This window comes from Dendrobates tinctorius, unplaced genomic scaffold, assembly GCF_039654945.1.
Source record: "Dendrobates tinctorius isolate UK_male_01 unplaced genomic scaffold, ASM3965494v1 ptg000162l, whole genome shotgun sequence".
NCBI classification, from domain to species: Eukaryota; Metazoa; Chordata; class Amphibia; order Anura; family Dendrobatidae; genus Dendrobates; species Dendrobates tinctorius.
Window position 1 is genome coordinate 16241458 of NW_027361829.1, and position 19350 is coordinate 16260807.

At 44.9% G+C, this 19350-nt stretch overlaps 1 protein-coding gene across 1 annotated transcript in view; it reads right to left on the reverse strand.

The window, feature by feature from the left end:
• The window catches only part of PKD1L1 (polycystin 1 like 1, transient receptor potential channel interacting), a 901078-nt gene that overhangs the window by 765027 nt on the left and 116701 nt on the right, over window positions 1–19350 (reverse strand). Inside the window, exon 10 of the mRNA XM_073549827.1 lies at window positions 1443–1546. Coding sequence (XP_073405928.1) covers window positions 1443–1546 — 104 coding nt within the window. The remainder of the gene's footprint in view (window positions 1–1442; window positions 1547–19350) is intronic.

Consider the following 19350-nt stretch of genomic DNA (forward strand, 5'->3'; position numbering starts at 1 on the left):
GCAAAGGCACACACCTGTCTATATATAAGACCTCACAGCTCACAGTGCATGTCAGACCAAATGAGAATCATGAGGTCAAAGGAACTGGTCAAGGAGCTCAGAGACAGAATTGTGGTAAGGCACAGATCTGGCCAAGGTTACAACAGAATTTCTGCAGTACTCAAGGTTCCTAAGAGCACAGTGGCCTCCATAATCCTTAAATGGAAAAAGTTTGGGACCACCAGAAGTCTTCCTAGACCTGGCCGTCCAGCCAAACTGAGCAATTGTTGGAGAAGAGCCTTGGTGAGAGAGGTAAAGAAGAACCCCAAGATCACTGTGGCTGAGCTTCACAGATGCAGTAGGGAGATGGGAGAAAGTTCCAAAAAGTCAACTATCACTGCAGCCCTCCACCAGTTGCGCATTTATGGCAGAGTGGCCCGATGGAAGCCTCTCCTCAATGCCAGACATATGAAAGCCCGCATAGAGTTTGCTAAGAAACATGAAGGACTCCCAGGCTATGAGAAATTAGATTCTCTGGTCTGATGAGAGACGAAGATATAACTTTTTGGTGATAATTCTATGCGGTATGTGTGAAGAAAACCAGGCACTGCTCATCACCTTCCCAATACAATCCCAACAGTGAAACATGGTGGTGGGAGCATCATGCTATGGGGGTGTTTTTCAGCTGCAGGGACAGGACAACTGGTTGCAATTGAAGGAAACATGAATGCTGCCAAGTACAGAGTTATCCTGGATGAAAACCGCAGACTTGGCTGAAGGTTCACCTTCCAAGACAATTACCCAAAGCACACAGCTAAAATAAAGGAATGGCTTCAGAACATCTCTGCGACCATTCTTGACTGGCCCAGCCAGAGCCCTAACCTAAACCCAATTGAGAGAGACCTGAAATTGGCTGTCCACCAACTTTCACCATCCAACCATATGGAATTGGAGAGGATCTACAAGTAAGAATGGCAGAGGATCCCCAAATCCAGGTGTGAAAAACTTGTTGCATCATTCCCAAGAAGACTCATGTGGTACTAGCCAAAAGGGTGCTTCTACTCAATACTGAGCAAAGGGTCTGAATACTTATGACCATGTAATATTTCAGTTTTTCTTTTTTAGTAAATTTGCAAAAATATCTACAGTTCTGGGTTTTTTTCAATCAAGATGGGGTACAGAGTGTACATTAGTGAGAAAAAATGAACTTTTTTGAATTTATAAAATGGCTGCAATGAAACAAAGTGAAAAATTTAAAGGGATCTGAATACTTCCCGTACCTACTGTATATACAGCTTACTAGAATACTCCTAGAGAGGCCTTAGAGGTGGTGAACATACTTTATATTGGGAAAACCTGGTGACAGGATCGCTTTAACTAAACTAAACGTCAAGTAGTCAAAACAACATTTCATATGACAAGTGTTTAGTTGACAATTCATACTTATTTTATTTCATACATACCTGTACCTTTCAAAATAAGATCCAGTCAAGTGGATGCTTGTATTATCACCAAAATTAAATGTTATCCTTTCATCTCTTGATAAGTGTAATTTGCTAAGTGAAGGCTAATAAAAGATAGAAGACACAGAGTAAATACTTGAAATACATTAGCAAGTAATAATTTAAAGGGAATATGTCAGTAGGATCAAAGCCATCTATATGGGTTTGCACATTCTAGGAAATTGAATAAAATTATACCTTGGTATCTGTGATCCAATGTCTTATTCCAGAGAAATCCATGTTTTTCTTATATGTAAATGAGCTGTTATAGGCTATGGGCCAGACACAGATATGCATAATAATCTCCAGAGCATATTTTAAATAAACGGGGGTGTTACCAGTGTGAGTCATATAACTAACACAGAAAAGTGAACTTTGTCAACTTTGTCTTCTTGCAAAACTTTTTTGCTTCTCTTGAGCTCTGCTGTACTGTAAAAATATTTCAGTACTGCCAGCCTGTGAGATGGAAGCTGAGAGGAACCTGCAGATGTGGCAGTTATAATCACACACAGCTCTGAAGTGAGATAAGGAGAGCAGAGAGCAGCCATTACATATCACACTGGTAGTGCCTCTTTCATGTAAAATCATCTCTGGAGACTGTGGCTTGTTGGAGCACTACAAGTTCCTGGGACTCTATATGAGGCTGCTGAATGAAGCGGGGGCTGCATTTTAAATCCGGGGCTGAAGATAAGTGCAAAGTTAAACATAATATCATAGTTTAACATAAGTGTATATGTGGCACCCCAGGAGTTTGGTTGCCACAATGGCATTGCCTCCCTCAAAGGGGGTGATATCAGGCCTGAAGCAAGAAGGGATGCCTTGGCCAGGCATACACAGCATGCAACACAGTTCATGCTCTGGGCCAGCAGGGGGAGCTCTGAACTGGACTTCAGGGGAGCTGCTCTCTCTGGTCAGGAGGAGGAAGGTAGTTAGAGTTTCAGTCAGTCAGTACTGGGGGACTGGACGCTTGTCCCCAGACTGGAGTGCATTCTGAGTCAGAGAGGAAGAGAAAAGTATAGGTAAGCTTGGGAAGAGAGGCTGTGGTCACGCTCATCCCAGAGCTCAGCACAAGAACTGGACACTGGAGTCCGTGGCTGCAGAGCACTACGGTCTCAGAGCAGCGCAGTAAGGAGTGCTCTGGTCTGCACCTCTATACATCCAGTAAAGGTAAAGGAAACTATAACCTCACTGTGTCCTCAGATTTGTTTGCTATACCATCTTCCCTGCACTACAACCAGCATCATAATCTCATCACTTACACATACAGTTGCCATGGGGCCCAGCTCTACCTGTGGAGAGCTGTAACAACTCTGCTCCATCACCATCAGCCCCAGCGGACTCTGAAGCAGCGTCGGCTAACACCTCACTTGCCGAGTACCACAGGTGGCGTCACAAACTAATTCCCTTTTAAATCTTCTCCTATAAACTTTATTCAACATTTTCATTGGACACCCAGGGCCACGGACCATGTCACCGCTGCCGTGACACTTCCCCTTTGAGAACCAGCCCGGTACCGAGTACCCCACGGCCGTGGCAGGCGCTCCATATACTTTGCTTTTTTCCATTGATTTTATGCTTTTTCTGCACTGTTTATGCTACCGGTGTGCATCTTGTGAGATGTATGCATGCACTGAACTGCCGTTTGAGGGTGAATATAACTGCAGTCGATGTCAGCGAGATACATGTTTGGAAGCCCAGAGAAAGGATCTAAATATGCAGCTTGCAACTCAGGAGCTTTGCAAACCTGGAGAGGAGTTTAGAGCTCACTGAATTTGCGCTGGCTGGGGTCAGTGATATGGAGGAGGGTGGAGGTGGGGAAGATCAGGACCCATAAGTAGGTAGCTGGGTAACAGAAGGGCTAGGGAGAAAAGTGCAAGAGAGCTCAGTCCTGATCTGGCATAACCTAGTAAATATTCCTGTTTGGCTGATATCTAATATATAAAGCTCAATGTGTGTGTGTGTGTGTGTGTGTGTGTGTGTCTCTATGTTTGTATGTGTGTATGTCCGGGATTGGCATCTGCACCGTTGCAGTTACAGCCACAAAATTTTGCACAGTCACACATCTGGACCCCGAGAGCGTCATAGGCTATGTTGTGAGGCGAAATTTTAACCCCGCGTGTTCCAATTCACCAAACAATTTTGCCCCTAGGTCATAATGGGGAAAAAGTGTATGTATGTATGTGTGTATGTCCGGGATTGGCATCTGCTCCATCCTAGCTACAGCCACAAAATTTTGCACAGTCACACGTCTGGACCCCGAGAGCCTCATAGGCTATGTTGTAAGGTGAAATTTTAACCCCGCGTGTTCCAATTCACCAAACAATTTTGCCCCTATCTACATAATGGGGAAAAAGTGAAAGGAAAAGTGTTGGAGGTATCAGGATCCTGACAGCGCCGGCATACAGCCTCCGCTGAGCAGGGACTCACCCGCACTGTAGGGACCCCTGGGGATCAGGACAGCCAGAAAGTATAGGTGCACAGGACCAGAGTGATGAAGTTTAGCAAGCCTGCACGGGACCTACGGTCACGTGACTGCAAGGGGGCGGGGCTTAGCGTCCTGCTTTCAGAGAAGACAGAAAACTCAGAGTCAGGCAAAACGGAGTTCATACACAGTACGGACAGAAAGGTACAGGAGGGATAAACAGATGGGAGGTCAGACAAAGCCAAAGGTCATCCACAAGAGGGCGACGCAGAACCAAGGGGACGAGCAGAGAGAAGTCGGGTCACAAGCAGAGAGTCATACACGAGAGGTAGCGCAGTACAAGAGGGACTCGTAACAGGGACAGGACCGGATCAAAACAAAACAAGCAAGATATCAGGCACAAGGCACACGTATACAAGAGGTCAACTAACTCAGTGAGCATTAAATAACCACCCTCTGCCAGGGAGAGGCAGAACAATAAACCCCCAGTCAGACCAGGACGGGCCAAAGCGAAACCCCATCCTGGATCATGACAGGAGGCAAATTGACAGCTGCCAGATGTGAGCAAGGGGGGATTTAAAGAATGAGAGCGATGGCGCCAAAGAGTATATACCGTACAGTTGCTAAGGTGGGGCCCTGACATGGGATACTCACCACACACGGGGATATGAACACACACACAAAATGCGTCACACACTACAACGTGCTTCAACACATATACCACCCTCAGCACACATTCCACATAAAAGTCGAAACACAAAAGTTGCCACTCAAAACTCGCCACGCTGTCACAGAGCTGTTTAAAAGATGAAAATGAGTTGTGATTGGTTGCTATCAGCAACAGTTTCCTTTGTAGACAGTTGTGGTAACTGAGGCCTTTTATTCTTCTCATTTCTATGGTGTTATCGTCCTTCTGTAAAGCTGGAAATAACACAATTTATTACCATGCCAACACAGACCACACTCTGACACAGACTGCAGGGGTAGCCCAGTACCACACAGGATAGGATTAGATACACAGCTCAGCAGTCAGTATCACACAGGATAGGATTAGATACACAGCTCAGCAGTCGGTATCACACAAGATAGGATTAGATACACAGCTCAGCAGTCAGTATCACACAGGATAGGAATAGATACACGGCTCAGCACACAGTATCACACAGAATAGTATTAGATACACGGCTCAGCACACAGTATCACACAGAATAGGATTAGATACGCAGCTCAGCAGTCAGTATCACACAGGATAGGATTAGATACACGGCTCAGCAGTCAGTATCACACAGGATAGGATTAGATACACGGCTGAGCAGTCAGTAACACACATGATAGGATTAGGTACACGGCTCAGCAGTCAGTATCACACAGGATAGGGTTAGATACACGGCTCAGCAGACGGTATCACACAGGATAGGATTAGATATACGGCTGAGCAGTCAGTAACACACGATAGGATTAGATACACAGCTCACCAGAATGTATCACACAGGAGAGGATTAGGTACACAGCTCAGCAGAAATTATCACACAGGATAGTGTTAGATACACAGCTCAGAAACAGGATGTACCAAAGGAGAGGACATTTTCATTCCAAGAATTCCACTCAATCCATCTGGTTTGTTTTTTTATTTTAAACGCCTCCAGTTTCCAGTTCAACTGCTATTTGCAATGTCCATTAACAATGCTCAGGGACAGTCCTTGAAAGAAGTAGGGATCGATTTAAGTAGTAGGGATCTATTTGCAATCTCCATACTTTTCTCATGGTCAACTTTACGTGATCTGTTCAAGATTTGGAACTGCCAAAAATCTGTTCATCTTTGCACCGAAAGGAAAAACCAAACATGTTGTTTATCAAAAGGCTCTTGAATGAGTTGAAAATAAAATACAATCAATACTTGGGTAATTGTTTAGTTAATTTGTGTTGCTAATCTGTAGTGTTGAATATATGATGTGAACTGTTTTTATGTGCAATATAATCATTATAATTTGTTATAACTAACCACAGTTGGTTACTATGCCCAGGTAACGCCGGGCTCTTTAGCTAGTTAGGAATAAAAGCCAGGACTGGGATCACTACAGCAGGACATTGCTCATAGCAACCAAGAAAATGACTGCTGTAGAACGGATGGAAATAGGAGTGCAGCAAAGGTCAGACATATGCTGGTAGTAAGAACCAAGAAGAAAACACTGAACATTGGTCAAAAAATGAGTGTGGGACATTGCATAGGAATTAAAACACCTTTAATAGACAATGGGTGCCAATAGGTGGCACTGTATGCAACAGAGTGCCCGCACTTGTATAACAGTAATTAAATGCAAATGAAAAAAGATGATAAAATAAGGAATGAAAAATAATAATAAAGGGGGATCACAGAGAGATGATATGAGGTAACTGAACAATGTCACAAAACTGGTCAAATATAATCTCATTTAATAGCAGCACTGCATAATCAATATCCTAGTGGAAAATCAATATCCTAGTGGAAAATCAATGGAATGAGAATCATATTAAACCAGAATGAAAATATGTCTGTGATTGCATGTTGCCTGGAAGTCTGCATAAATAAACTGGTGGGATTGGTGCGGACAATCTAATCATATGTAAATCGACATTGGTGTCATATGTGGAGGATTGGTGTACACAAGGAGAGTGTTAGAGTGATGCTAAATAAAGATGTGCAATGTATGCTGCTGGAGAAAATAGCGCAATAGGGTCTTATCCGAGAAACAAATGATTGAAATGATAGTATTGTACTCAACAGATTGAGCCACAAAACAGGCTTCTAGAGATTTCCGCTGCAGCAGATCCACCGGTCCACTCGTGACCAACTGAAGATCCAAAAATTGGGTAGATTGTGGATTTAATCTGCACTGCTGAATGATTCAAGGTCCAAAACATGTAGCCATTCAATTGTGGATTTATTCAACGCGTTTCAAAGTACACAACTTCTCCATCAGGAACACCACAATCAATTGTGGTGTTCCTGATGAAGAAGTCTTGTACTTTGAAAAGCGTTGAATCATTCAGCAGCGCAGATTAAATCCACAATCTACCCATTTTTTTTATAAACAAAGATATGCACACAGATAGTTAATATAAACCTGTAAAAACAATAGCATTACCATGCATATACAGCAATAGTATATGCTTGGCAATAGTGTGGGCAATGAGACTATGTAAATATCCAGGCAACGGAGGTTGCCTAGTTGGTGGTTCCCGATTTAAGTGCAGCGCCCACCTCTGTTGCATGTAGAGCCACCTATTGCCACCCATTGTCTAATAAATGTGTTTTATTACCTATGCAATGCCCCATACTCATTTTTGACCAATGTTAGGTGCTCTCTTCATATTTATTAGTACTATCCTGGTCTGCCATTCAGTTCCCCAGCACATATATGTCATCTTTCAAGAATTGATGTGTATAATATTGCTTAACCTTGTATATATATAAATATGACCTGCTATGTCCAGTTTGCATTTGTTCTAAGATGGTGGTAGGAGACTTTATAATTAGGCATACAGACAAGGTCACTTGTCGCTGAGATCCTGAATGCAGAAGAGTGTGTTGCCTGACCAGTGCTCGAGTTTGGCACATTAAGGATCGGATAGACAGATTACTGGGTTAGGCTGGGGAAAACCCAGGGCTCATTGTACACACTGGTTGATACCAATGGCAAAGTTAGAGGAAGGTTGAAGTATCCTTAAAAATGATTACAGGGAGCTAGGAGAGAAGCTAAAGGCCAACACTTCCAAGATGGTGTTTTCAGAAATATGGCCAGTGCCACGAGAGTCACTAGAAAGGCAGCAGGAGCTTAGAGAGATACAGTAAATAAGTGGTTTTGAAATTGGTGCAGGAAGGAAGGGTTTGGGTTCATGGAAAACTAGGCTGACTTCTCTGTCTGCTACAGGCTCTACAAGTAGGGACGGACTACACCTCAATGGGGAGGGTGCAGCCGTGCTGGGGGTAAAAATGGTAAGAGAGATGGAGGAGCTTTTAAACTAGGATTTAAACTAGGATATGGGGAGGGAGGGTAGTTGTGCAAATAAGATAGAGTAGACAGATTGTGAGACTGTAGGGTCAGTGAGGATTTAGGGAGGTTGGGATATGCAAGGAATGTAGGGAGGTGAGTAGTAGTAATAAATGTGCTAATAATATTACAGTAGATACTGAAAGTATTCAGACCCCCTTTACATTTTTCACTCTTTGTTTCTTTGCAGCCATTTGGTAAATTCAAAAAAGTTCATTTTTTCTCATTAACCCCTTTACTCCCAAGGGTGGTTTGCATGTTAATGACCAGGCCATTTTTTACAATTCTGACCACTGTCCCTTTATGAGGTAATAACTCTGGAATGCTTCCATGGATCCTGGTGATTCTGACATTGTTTTCTCATGACATATTGTACTTCATGATAGTGGTAAAATTTCTTCAATATGACTGGCGTTTGTTTGTGAAAAAATTCCAACTTTGAATTTTCATGCTCTTAATACAGAGAAATATGTCACACAAAATAGTTAATAAATAACATTTCCCACATGTCCACTTTACATCAGCACAACTTTGGAACCAAAATTTTTTTATGTTAAGGGTTCAAATTGACCAGCGATTTCTCATTTTTACAACACCATTTTTTTAGGGACCACCTAAAGTCGCTTTGAAGGGTATATATGATAGAAAATACCCAAAAGTGACACCATTCTAAAAACTGCACCCCTCAAGGTGCTCAAAACTACATCCAAGAAGTTTATTAACCCGTCAGGTGTTTTGCAGGAATTTTTGGAATGCTTTAAAAAAAATGAACATTTAACTTTTTATCACACAAAATTTACTTCACATCCAATTTGTCCAATTTTAAAAAGGGTAACAGGAGAAATTGGATTCCAAAAGTTGTGCAATTTGTCCTGAGTATGCTGATACCCAATATGTGGGGGTAAACCACTGTTTTGGTGCATGACAGAGCTCAGAAGGAAAGGAGCGTCACTTGACTTTTTCAACGCAGAATTGGCTGGAATTGAGATCAGATGCATGTCGCGTTTGGAGAGCCCCTAATGTGCCTAAACAGTGGAAACCCCCCAATTCTAACTCCAACCCTATCCCCAACACACTCCTAGCCCTAATCCCAACCCTAACCATAACCCTAATCACAAACCTAACCCTAACAAACTCCTAACCCCAACCCTAACCCTAATCCCTAACTTTAGCCCCAACCCTAACACTAACTTTAGCCCCAACCCTAACTTTAGCCTCAACCCTAAACCTAACCTTAACCCTAACCCTAACTCCAACCCTAACCCTAATAGGAAGATGGAAATACATTTTTTTATTTTATTATTTGTCCGTAGCTAAGGGGGTGATAAAGGGGGGTTTGATTTACTTTTATAGCGGGTTTTCATGTTTAGCAGCTGTCACGCACTAAAAGATGCTTTTTCTTGCAAAAAAATAGTTTTTGCATCACCACATTTTGAGAGCTATAATTTTTCTGTATTTTGAACCACAGAGTCATGTGAGGTCTTGTTTTTTATGGGACTAGTTGACGTTTTTATTGGTACCATTTTCGGGCAAATTACATTTTTGATTAATGTTTATGACGATTTTTGGGAGGCAGAATGAACAAAAACCAGCGATTCATGAATTTCTTTTGGGGGCGTTTATACAGTTCCGCGTGTGGTAAAATTGATAAAGCAGTTTTATTCTTCGGGTGAGTACGATGACAGCGATGCCTCATTTATTTAATTTTTTTATGTGTTGGCGCTTTTATACAATAAAAACTATTTTATAGAAAAAATAATTATTTTTGCATTATTTTATTCTGAGAGCTATAACTTTTTTATTTTTCTGGTGTTGTAGCTATATGGCAGCGTGTTTTTTGCGGGACAAGATTACGTTTTCAGCAGTACCACGTTTATTTATATCCATCTTTTTGATCGCGTGTTATTCCACTTTTTGTTCAGAGGTATGATGATAAAGTATTGTTTTTTTGCCTTGTTTTTTTTTAATGGTGTTCACTAAAGGGGTTAACTAGTGGGAGAGTTTTATAGGTTGAGTCATTACAGATGTGGCAATACTAAACATGTGTACTTTTGGGCTGTGTTCACACACAGCTTTTTTTTTAGCGTTTTTTTATTTCTATGCATTTTGCACTTTTTGTGCATATTGATGAGTTTTTACCACGAAAAAACGCTTTGCGGTAAAAAACGCAGCATGCTCATTAATTTCGCAGATTTTTTCCGCGTTTCTGGCTATTTCTATGCGTCTTGAAAACACTTGGAAAAAAAACACATAAAAACCGCGCATTTTTTTAGCAAAACACGCGCAGAAAATGTGCAGAAAAAAACGAGCGGTTTCTGGGAAGGGAGTCAGGTTTTCCAGCAGACATTTTCTGCTACGTGTGCACTTAGCCTTATTGTTTAGATTTTTTTAATTTAAATACTTATTTATTGATTGAATAAATATTGATTTTTTTATTATTATTATTTTTTTTAATGTTTTTACAATTATTTAAAAAAAATTTCATTCTAACTTTTACACTGTGTCCCACTATGGGACACTCATTTGGTGCAGGCTGATCGCTTATATGTGCATGACAGGAAGTCTCTGAGCTCTGGTAACCCGGATGTCATCATGACAACATCGGGTTACTATAAGGGCAATCGGGACCCCGCGTCATGCCGTGCGGTCTCCGATCCAGAGGCATAGGGGCTGTCAGAGCTGACAACCCCTCTGAATGCTCCCGGAATGCTGCGATCATGTTTGATCACAGTGTTCCGGGGGTTAAAGTGCCGGGAGCGGTCCGTGACCACTCCTGGCACTTAGTGACGGGTGTCAGCTGTGAGAATCAGCTGACACCCGGCCACGATCAGCCGCGCTCCCTCATGAGCAAGGCTGATCGCGTATGATGTACTATTCCATCCAGGCCCAGGGCACATGGACGGAATAGTACATCAAAGGTCAGAAAGGGGTTAATGTACACTCTGCACCCCATCTTGACTAGAAAAAAACAGAAATGTAGAAATGTTTGCAAATTTATTAAAAGAGAAAAACTGAAATATCACATGGTCATAAGTATTCAGAGCCTTTGCTCAGCATTAAGTAGAAGCACCCTTTTGAGCTAGTACAGCCATGAGTCTTCTTGGGAATGATGCAACAAGTTTTGCACACCTGGATTTGGGGATCCTCTGCCATTCTTCCTTGCAGATCCTCTCCAGTTCTGTCAGGTTGGATGGTGAACGTTGGTGGACAGCCATTTTCAGGTCTCTCCAGAGATGCTCAATTGGGTTTAGGTCAAGGCTCTGGCTGGGCCAGTCAAGAATGGTCGCAAAGTTGTTCTGAAGACATTCTTTTGTTATTTTAGCTGTGTGCTTAGGTTGTTTTGTTGGAAGGTGAACCTTTCGTCAAGTCTGATGTCCAGAGCACTCTGGAAGAGGTTTTCATTCAGGACATCCCTGTACTTGGACACATTCACGTTTCCTTCAATTGCAACCAGTCGTCCTGTCCCTGCAGCTGAAAAACACCCTCATAGCATGATGCTGCCACCACCATGTTTCAGTGTTGAGATTGTATTGGGCAAGTGATGAGCAGTGCCTGGTTTTCTCCACACATACCGCTTAGAATGGTCACCAAAAAGTGGTTATCTTTGTCTCATCAGACCAGAGAATTTCTCATAGTCTGGAAGTCCTTCATGTGTTTTTTTTTAGCAAACTCTATACGGGCTTTCATATGTCTGGCACTGAGAAGAGGTTCCGTCCTGCCACGCTGCCATAAAGGCCTGAATGGCTCTTCTCCCACGATTGCTAAGTTTGGCTGAGCAGCCAGGTCTAGGAAGACTTCTGTTGGTCCCAAACTTCTTCCATTTAAGGATTAAGAAGGCCACTGTGCTCTTAGGAACCTTGAGTACTGCAGAAATTCTTTTATAACCTTGACCAGATTTGTGCCTTGCCACAATTCTGTCTCTGAGCTCCTTGGCCAGTTCCTTTGACCTCATGATTCTCATTCGATCTGACATGCACTGTGAGCTGTGAGGTCTTATATAGACAGGTGTGTGCCTTTACAAGTCAAGTCCTATCAGTTTAATTAAACACAGCTGGACTCCAATGAAGGAGTAGAACCTTCTCAAGGAGGATCACAAGGAAATGGACAGCATGAGACTTAAATATGAGTGTCTGAGCAAAAGGACTGAATTGTTATGACCATGTGATATTTCAGTTTTTCTTCTCTAATAAATTTGCAAAAATTTCTATGTTTCGTTTTTTTTCAGTCAAGATGGGGTGCAGAGTATACATTAATGAGAAAAAAAGAACTTTTTTGAATTTACCAAATGGATGCAATGAAACAAAGAGTGAAAAATGTGAAGGCTTCTGCATACTTTCCGTACCCACTATAAATATCTGCTGGCAAATGCAAGAAGTCTTGCAAACAAAATGAATTAACTGGAGACTCTTATGTCAGCCACAGAATTCAATGTGGTGGACGTTACAGAAATTCTGCTTGATGAAAGCCATGACTGTGTTCCAAACGTAAAGGGTTAATCTAAATTTAGAAAGACGGAAAAGACAAAAAGGGTTGAGGGGTGTGTATTTTAATTAAATCCAACTTAAAAACTGTGCTCAGTGATGACATTGCGAGGAGCTGGGACAATGTAGATTCAGTATGGGTAAATATACATGGGGAGGGCAATAATGGAAAGCTGCTAATTGGAGTTTGCTACAAGCCTCCTAACAGAGCAGAACAGGTAGAGGCTGAAATGCTGCAAAAAATTAAAATGGCAGCAAATAATAGGGTCCTTAATATGGGGGATTTTAACTATCCAGACATTCAGTGGGACATAGAATCTTCTGGTTGTGCTGCAAGTTCTTATCCACAGTTCAGAACAATTACCTTTCTCAGCTGGTATATGAACCAACTGGTGGAGATTACCTGCTAGATCTGGTTCTGTCAAATAGACCAGATACAATTTCAGATCTACAGGTCAGGGAGCATGTGACATGCAGTGACCATAATATGGTAAGTTTCAATGTAATATTCAACAAAACATTTCAAAGGGGAAATGCAAAAAACTGTAACTTTAGAAAAGCTGAATTCAACAAATCATGTAGACTGGGACCATGTCATGGTAACTGGGGATACTGAACATAAATGGGACATGTTTATGGATATACTGCTAAAATCCTGTAGAAAAATTATCCCTTGTAGTAACAAAATGTCCAGGAATAAAATGAAACCATTATACAGGGTGGGCCATGTATATGGATACACCTAAATAAAAAGAGAATGGTTGGTGATATCAACTTTCTGTTTGTGGCAAATTAGTATATGGGAGGGGGGAAACTTTTCAAGATGGGTGGTGACCATGGTGGCCATTTTGAAGTTGGCCATTATGGATCCAATTTTATTTTTTTCAATGGAAAGAGGGTCATGTGACACATCAAACTTTTTGAGAATTTCACAAGAAAAACAATGGTGTGCTTGATTTTAACGTAACGTTATTTTTTCAAGAGTTATTTACAAGTCTATGACCACTTATAAAATGTATTCAAAGTGCTACCCATTGTGTTGGATTGTCAATGCAACCCTCTTGCTAAAAAGAAAAAAAAATTGCGCCATTTTTTGAGACCCGTAGCGTCTCCATTTTTTGTGATCTCAGGTCGGGTGAGGGCGTATTTTTTGTGCGAGCTGATGTTTTTATTGATACCATTTTGGTGCATATACATTCTTTTGATCGCCCGTTATTGCATTTTAATGCAATGTCGCAACGACCAAAAAAACGTAATTCTGGGGTTATTAATGCTATACCTAATATGTGTATGTGTGATTTTTTTAATTGTTTTATTTTGAATGGGGTGATTTAAACTTAAATTTTTTTTATATTTTTAAACACTTTTTTTTACTTTTGGCATGCTTCAATAGTTTCCATAGGAGACTAGAAGCTGGCACAACTCGATCAGTTTTGCTACATAGAGGTGATGAGCAGATTGCCTCTATGTAGCAGAATTACTGACTTGCTATGAGTGCCGACCACTGGGTGGCGTTCATAGCAATTCAGAACTGACAACCATAGACGTCTCCAGGAGACCTCAGGTTGTCCTCCCGACGCAACGATGACCCGCGATCACATGACGCGGGTCACTGGTGTGCGCATTTCCAGCCCAATGGCCGGAAGCGCAATTTAAATGCTGCTGTCAACGTTTGACAGGGGCATTTAACTAGTTAATAGCCAAGGGTGGATCACGATTTGGCTATGGCGGGCACATGTCAGCTGTTCAAAACATCTGACATGTCCCGGAGAAGATGTGGGCTCACCGCCGGAGCCCACATCAAATGGGGGATACCGACATCGGTGTACTATTACACCCAATGTCGGTAAGGGGTTAAACAGGCACTTTTCATCTGTGATCACCAATGAACTGACTGTTCCAGAGATCATTCAACAAGGCAAAAGTGAAAGTTGAAATAACTAGTTTAATACAAGAAGTACGCCTGCGTCTGAGCAAATTATATATTGACAAATCATCCGGTCCAGATGACATTCAGCCCCGATTATTGAGGGAATTGAGCTCAGTAATTGACATACCGCTGTATCTCATATTCTTAGATTCTCTTGTAACAGGGGTGGTGCCACAGGATTAGAGGATGGCTCAAGTGGTATAGATATATATAAAAGGTAAGAAGATGGATCCACGTAACTATGTCCAGTAAGTCTTACATTAGTAGAGAGCAAAGTTTTTGCGGACATTATAAGAGATGACCTGCAGAGATATATTGCAGAGAATAATATAATAACTGACAACCATCACAGATTCATGAAGAATAAGTTGTGTCTAACTAACATGTTGGGCTTCTATGAGGTGGTAAGTGCAAGTCTGGATGTTGGTAATGCAGCTGATGTGATTTATCTGGACTTTGCAAAGGCATTTGATACTGTAGCAAATAACAGCCTTATATTGAAGCTACAGAAACAGTGACTATTGAAAGCTATATGCAGATGGTTAAGGAATTGGCTAAAAGACAGTAAACAAAGAGTCGTCATAAATGGTACTTTCTTTAAATGGGATATAGTTCAGCAGTGGGGACCGCAGGGATCTGTGATATTTTCGATTCTTTTGAACCTCTTTAACCTTGTGGATAGGATTGGAGCTAAAGTGTCAGTCTATGCTGATGACACCAGACTCTGTAGGATACTAAAATTTGACCATGAGATTACAATATTGCAAAACTATCTGAATACGATGTCTGAATGGGCAAACACTTGGCAAATCAGATTTAATGTTGATAAATGTAGATTAATGTGTAGGGAGGAGGGCCCCCACAGAGTGTCCGGGCCGGAACCAAGGGGACCGCCATCTAGATTCCTAAGGGAACTGTACCCGGGGGGCGGAGGAGGGAGGTGGACGGCTGAGAGTGACAGGACAGCAAGGGGAAGGGCGAGTATAAAAGGGGCAGGGAACGCGCAAGGGAATCAGTTAGCAGAAAGGCAGACACGGAGCAAGAGACTGTGGGGGCGTGAGAGAGCAAGAGCAACAAACAGTGACCAGAGAGGAGGCCAGCAGCAGAGGGGAGATTTACAGCGGCCTTTGGATAGGAAGCGCCGAGCTTACCGACAAGAGACTGTCACTTTACTCCAACCCGGAGTCACGACCTGCCCACGGTCGTCCGCGGCCGTTGCCGCTGTGCTCCAGCCCGTTGCAGCCTGTCCGCTCCCTCTCGTGGCCGCTGCTGCCCCAATCCAGCCCGCGATTGCGGCCTGCCCGCCGCCGCCCGCGGACGTTTCAGCCCGCGGCTGCGGCCTGTCCTTCACCGCCCGCAGCTGCCATCACCCCGCTGCATTCGGCAGGTGGGGCCTGCTCCTCACTAACAGAGAGACTCTTTGCACAGCCCCAGGCCGTGCACTTGGCCTACCAACCGCCACTTCTCGTAACTGCGACATACCCCTGCTTGGGGACTGGAGTCTCCCTTAACCCGCTAAAGAGCGGAGCCCCGCTGCCTTCCCAGGGGGTTACCTCATCAAAGGACTCACCCAGGGCCTGTTGTGCCCCTACCCCTCCTGGGCGTTGGAGCACCCGAAGACTACGCCAGATCTTCATCAGATGGGCCCAGTGGCTGCGACACCAAAGCAGCTTCATCAGAGACTCCGAGGGACGTCAGGACGGATAAGTGACACTATAGGAAATAAGGACCCGTAGTCGTCCATACCGCGGCCCTATAGTAACCGGCCTTTGCTGGGTTAGTCGTGTTCTCTTTAATAGTGTTTGGTTGTACTGAGTCCCTGCAAGGACAATTGCTGTTACTTTGTTTTGGTTGCTTAGGATAGCCCTAGTGGCTTCAATTTATAAAAGTTACTTCCCAAAGTACAACTCAGTCTCGCATCTTGTCACTGCATCCTGAAGACCTGCTATTACCACATTTGGCGTAGTCAGCAGGATGCAGTCTCTGAGCGCGGACAACGGTGCCCCAGATCAGGGCAGGGGCATGAACTCAACAGATAACGAGGGCCCCCGGTCCAGCATTTCATTGGGGGCTTTGCTGAGCAACCTGCCTATGTTCTCCGGCTCCAATACCATGCTATGGAGCTGGACAGAGCGCATGCGGGGGCTCTTTCGGATGCACCCATGACTCCTGACCTGGAAGACGAAGTAGCTCTCATGGCATTAGACGGGGAGGCTCAGGATTCAGTAATGTTGAGGCCCCCAGGACACTGCAACACCTTTGGCAGAGTTTTGCAGATTTTGGAACAGACCCATGGGGACCCAACCAACGTGGGAGAGTTAAGGACCCGGTTGTTCAGTCGGATGCAGGTGAAGGAGGAGACCATCACCCAGTATATGAATGTCCTCCAAGAGTTACACACGGCCATCGAACGGAAGGACGGCGTAGGGGTAGGACCTATCGACATTACACTACGCGACTACGTGACTGGACTGCGGGACCCGTTAATAAAGCAGGCATTACGGGAGCAGATCAGAGTGAACCCACGTATGGACTTTTCAAACGTGGGAAGTCAAGCACACGCTCAAGAGCAGGAGCAGGGAATGGCGGTCCCCGTCGGGAAGGTCCGGAGTGTGGCGGCCTCTGTTATTGCAGTCGAGGAGCCCCAATGGGTAGAGGAGATGAAACAAGAGTTGAAGAGCATCAAGGGCGAGTTGGCCAAAGTGAAAAGAAGGACCGAGTCCGGGACTGGACGGCCTAGTTTCAATCCCGGTCCCTGGGGACCTCGCCCTACCCGGGGCAGCCGGTTATCGCAGACCCGGTGCTATGAGTGCGGAATGTCGGGCCACTTCGCCCGAGAGTGTCCGCGGCATGGGAGATACCCACACTGGCGGCCATTAAACTAGAGGGCTCCGGGCTGGGGGGGATGCCGCTCGGAGCCAGAAACCACGATTAGGGGTGGTGGAAGACCCGAAGATTTGGTCGCAAAGTGTCCGGTGGTATGGGCAGAAGTCGAGGGCCGTGCCGTCCGGTGCCTAGTGGACGCGGGGTCGCAAGTAACAACTATGCCTGTAACTTATTTCCGGCAGAATTTCCCCAAGGCAGCGAGACCCCAGTGGGGGTCCATGATCAGACTTGTAGCCGCCAATCAACTACCGATCCCTGTTGCCGGAGTGGTGTGGGTGCAGGTGACACTGTGTGGTAAATCCCTCGGCCGCAGAGGAGTGGTTTTGACTCAAGGGGAAACCAATAAGCAGCATCCAGTCATTCTGGGCATGAACATACTGCGGGAGTTCGGCAATCTGCTCCTCAATGATCCCACGCATGAGACCCTGAAGCAGTGGGGTTCCCGCACGGCCCAAGGACAGGTATTCCAGCAGTTGGTGCGGGAAGCGTGAGTACTCCAGGACTGCCGGGAGGACTAGGCTCGGGGCAAAGTCATCGCGCTAGCGGCTCCCCTGCTTGTGCTGCCCCCTGGGCAGACGGTGGTGGCCCTGCCGATCAGAGCCTCGTTACCATTGGAAGGCGTGGAGTTGCAGGTGGAGCCATGCTACTTGGAGCGCTTGCCTCCTGGCATACTGGTGGCCTGGTCCCTGACCACAGTGCGGAAGGGGACCATCCTGGTGCGCTGCATCAACCTTGAAGACCAAGACATCATCCTAAAGCCCAGGACCGAAATGGCCAAGCTAGAAAGGCCTTTGGAAGAAGTGCTGCTGGCCCCTGCGGTCCAATTGAGAGTTCAACCCGAGGACCCTTGGGCAGTGACTATCAGGACTCTACAGGCTGCCGAGTCCTCAACTCAGGAGAAGGGTCAAAACATCCTGGAACAAATGCGGGCCGAGCTCTCCGGCCTGACTTCAGCTCAACTTTCCCAGATAAAAACAGTGCTTGGACAGTACCACAAGGTATTTGCTAATCATGAGGATGATTTTGGATGCACCACCGCCATCACCCATGGAATTCCCACGGCAGGAGCGGCTCTCATCCGCGAACGGTATCGGCAGATTCCTCCACAGAGTGAGTCATCTGAGAAAGCCAAAGCCCCTGGGCTGCTCCCATCGTGTTGGTCCGCAAAAAGGATGGCACCCTACGGTTCTGTGAGGACTATCGAAAGCTGAACGCCTGTACCATCAAAGACTCGTACCCACTACCCCGTATAGAAGAATCCTTGTCTGCCTTGGGAAAGGCGACATACTTCTCGACTTTGGACCTGGCTAGTGGGCACCGGCAGGTGCCCATGTCGGAAGAAGACAGGGCTAAGATGGCATTCATTCTTCCCATGGGACTATTTGAGTTCAATCGGATGCCGTTCGGGCTGGCCAACGCCCCGGGAACCTTTCAGCTAATGATGGAGCGGTGTCTGGGGGATCTCAATTTCGAGGCCACGTTAATATACCTAGACGATATTATCATCTATGTTGCCACGTTTGAGGACCACCTGAGGTGGCTGGGGCAGGTACTCGCCGGCTGCAAAAGTACGGGTTGAAGGTAAAACCCCAGAAATGCCCATTTCGCACCCAGATTGAATATTTGGAGCATATCATCTCGGCGGAGGGCGTAAGACCGTCCCAGGAAAAGGTTGCTGCCATCCAAGGACGTGCGGGCCTTCCTGGGGTTGGCCGAATACTACCGTCATTTCGTAAAGAATTTTGCACGTCTAGCCCGAGCCCTGCACGACCTGCTGAAAGGGGCTCCCGCCGGGGCAAATGGGCAAAAAATCCAGTGGCAACAACCACAAGGAGAGTCCTTCCAAAACCTTAAGGCTGCGCCCTCGGATGCCCCAGTGTTAGCTTATGCGGATTTCTCACAACCGTTCATCCTACACACTGACGGGAGCCTCCACGGGCTAGGGGCTGTATTGTCACAGGTTCAAGATGGCCGGGAGAGATTGACCGCGTATGGAAGCCGCTCACTTCATGATTCTGAACGCAACCCTGACAATTACAGCTCCTCTAAGCTCGAGCTCCTCGCAGTAGAATCATAGAATCGTAGAGGTGGAAGGGACCTCCTGGGCCATCTGGTCCAA